Below are 2,500 nucleotides of genomic sequence, written 5' to 3' on the forward strand. Positions count from 1 at the left end.
ATAATGTACATCAAAAGATAGAAAAGTATACTGATTGGTAAAATACACTAAACGCGAAACTGCAGCTAAACCAGCAGGTGGGAAACCCTTATAATACAATACGGTCCTAAGTTGATGACAAGAAAAAAGTTGCCATGCATTGAACCACTAGACAAAATGTAAGTGATTATACAGGTTGAATTGTCATAACATTTTAACACAATGGCCAGTTTTTGTTACGTGTTCATAAATGACATTATACAATGAAGTATTCTTTTTACTTTGATAAAACAAATCTCCATAAAAACTTGCTTTTTATGATCGGCAAGTCTTGTCTACACATTTGGCATTACAGCAGGGCGGATATAAAGTAAGAACGTAAACATTGATTTAATCTCAAGATACATTTAAATTCATTTCACTAGTACAATTGATAATATTAACTGATGATTAATGAAGGAAGTACTATTGAAATAGCCACTGCATAACACTTCAAGGTTGCAGGATATCATTTGCATGACTTAACACGATCACAATGTTAACAGCCAATAGAAAGTTAAGTTAGAATTAAGTAAATTAATTAATTTATAAATTGATGTTTATTGGTAATCAATTCGTACAAGTTAACAAAAAAAAAACAACAACAACGATTTCAAATGGCAATTACAAATCTGTGTAAAACAATCTCAATGTTGACGGTACATTATATTTGATTTGACTCCGTTTGCTAAGTTTTTGTCTTCATATAACATAACCAGAGGGGGGGGGGCATCCATATAAGGGAGCTTACCGGGTTTAAGTGAGGTTACTTGGAACTTACTTCCAATATGGCGTATTTTTTGTGTTTTTCGTAGCGAATATTTTCAACCGGTACGCCACTTTGTATTTATCTTTATTTTAAATGAATACGCCCTTTCGGCTGAACGGTATTTGTACTTCCCTCGGTTTTTTGTTTCATTATCTTTGACGTCTGGACAACAAGTTATTGAAGGAAAACCGTTCACAATTATGTTGTCTACAAAAATTGGATGTACAACTATCAGTTTCTCTTATAATACACAGTTTTGATGCACGCGTAGAGTAAAATAAAACTAAAATCACAAAAATGTCATTTATTCGATGCCGTTTCATCTCTAATATCTAATTATTTGTCTAAAAAATGGTTTAACACCCATTTTTGGTACTGTCTTTCTTTAAAGCTCACGTATGCGTTTGTCCCCCTGATAACTTATGGCAGTCTAATATATGCATTACAATTATAAGCTTTCACTTACTAAAGTGTGTATGAAACAATGAATCTCATTAGATTTAAGTTTATTTAAAAAATTTCATATGTAAATATATATCTTTAAATAATATATATCTATTTACATTCATTTCATTTCAGAAACAGTATCAACTACTCTAGCGTTTTCTAGCATATTGGTCACCAAGATGAAGATGTATTATATGTCGTGAAATAGTCTTTTACTAACAATCTGTTTAATGAAATGTATAGAAATGTATATATGAAGTTTCGTTGATATAGACATTAGACTTAAGCATATGATGGAACATGAAGTACAGACTGGTTTTCGTTGGTTGTAATTTTGAATACAATCCGGATAGCAATTGAAATTCGGCAACAATATTAAGATGGTGGACAATCATTAAAAATTAAGTAAACGTATATGCACAGATAAAATGCACTGAACTTGTGCCTGTTTTGAAAGGAATATGCTAAATATTTTTACCATAGAACAATAATGAAAAAAAAACTGAACAATTACAGCCGCAAATAATGGGTATTGCAGTGCTGATAGTTAAACGGTACACGTGTAGTGAATATATTATAATGACCTGTTCGTTGATATGTTTTTAAAAACAGTAAACATTACTATTCAATAATCGCCTGCAAAATAAATCAAACATTTCGAGAAGGTAATACGTATCATACTTATATTATTGATAACATAATTTATGCAGGTTATGCATGAATAACAAAGAACCTCATGTGTTATATGTACAACACCTGGGTTAATGCCTTTTCTCTATTGATATGAGAAAAGCTGCGACAATTAACGAGTATAATTCTATCCATACGCTGATATGGACGTGTTTACAATCTGTGCAGTAAGCGCACATTAGAAATATCTTCATACTGGTCAGTTGTTGACCATCAGATCAAGAAATATGTTTAATAAATGTGTGGTGATTGATTGTTGACATGTCGTTGAGGCTTTTAGAAAATTGTAAGTTTCAATACGCACGAACAACAGGCCGCTATTGTCGTTCTGGTTGGTATATTATGTCGTTCCTTCGGGCTAGAATGTTTCCAAGTGTAAAGGTTACTTACATAAGAACAAATATATTTATCAGAACGACAGAAAGGTTGATAAATGTCTTATTTGTTTTAATCTAGTCTTTTGTTTTAGTTCTGTTGGTTACCTTATTTGAACAAGCCATCACGCCAGAATGAAATTGTTGACATGTAAATACAACCTGAACTTACAGCTTTTTAAGCGATTTGATATTCTATTGT

General features: G+C 31.6%; 1 protein-coding gene across 1 annotated transcript in view; it reads left to right on the forward strand.

Annotated features, from left to right (window-relative positions):
- Nucleotides 1–1,513, forward strand: part of LOC127833285 (uncharacterized) — an 8,604-nt gene extending 7,091 nt beyond the window's left edge. The window contains exon 5 of the mRNA XM_052358459.1: nt 1,367–1,513. Within this exon, the coding sequence (XP_052214419.1) occupies nt 1,367–1,397 (31 nt within the window). The 3' untranslated portion in view covers nt 1,398–1,513. The remainder of the gene's footprint in view (nt 1–1,366) is intronic.
- Nucleotides 1,514–2,500: the final 987 nt, after the last annotated feature.

This window comes from Dreissena polymorpha, chromosome 6 (assembly GCF_020536995.1).
Source record: "Dreissena polymorpha isolate Duluth1 chromosome 6, UMN_Dpol_1.0, whole genome shotgun sequence".
NCBI lineage: Eukaryota > Metazoa > Mollusca > Bivalvia > Myida > Dreissenidae > Dreissena > Dreissena polymorpha.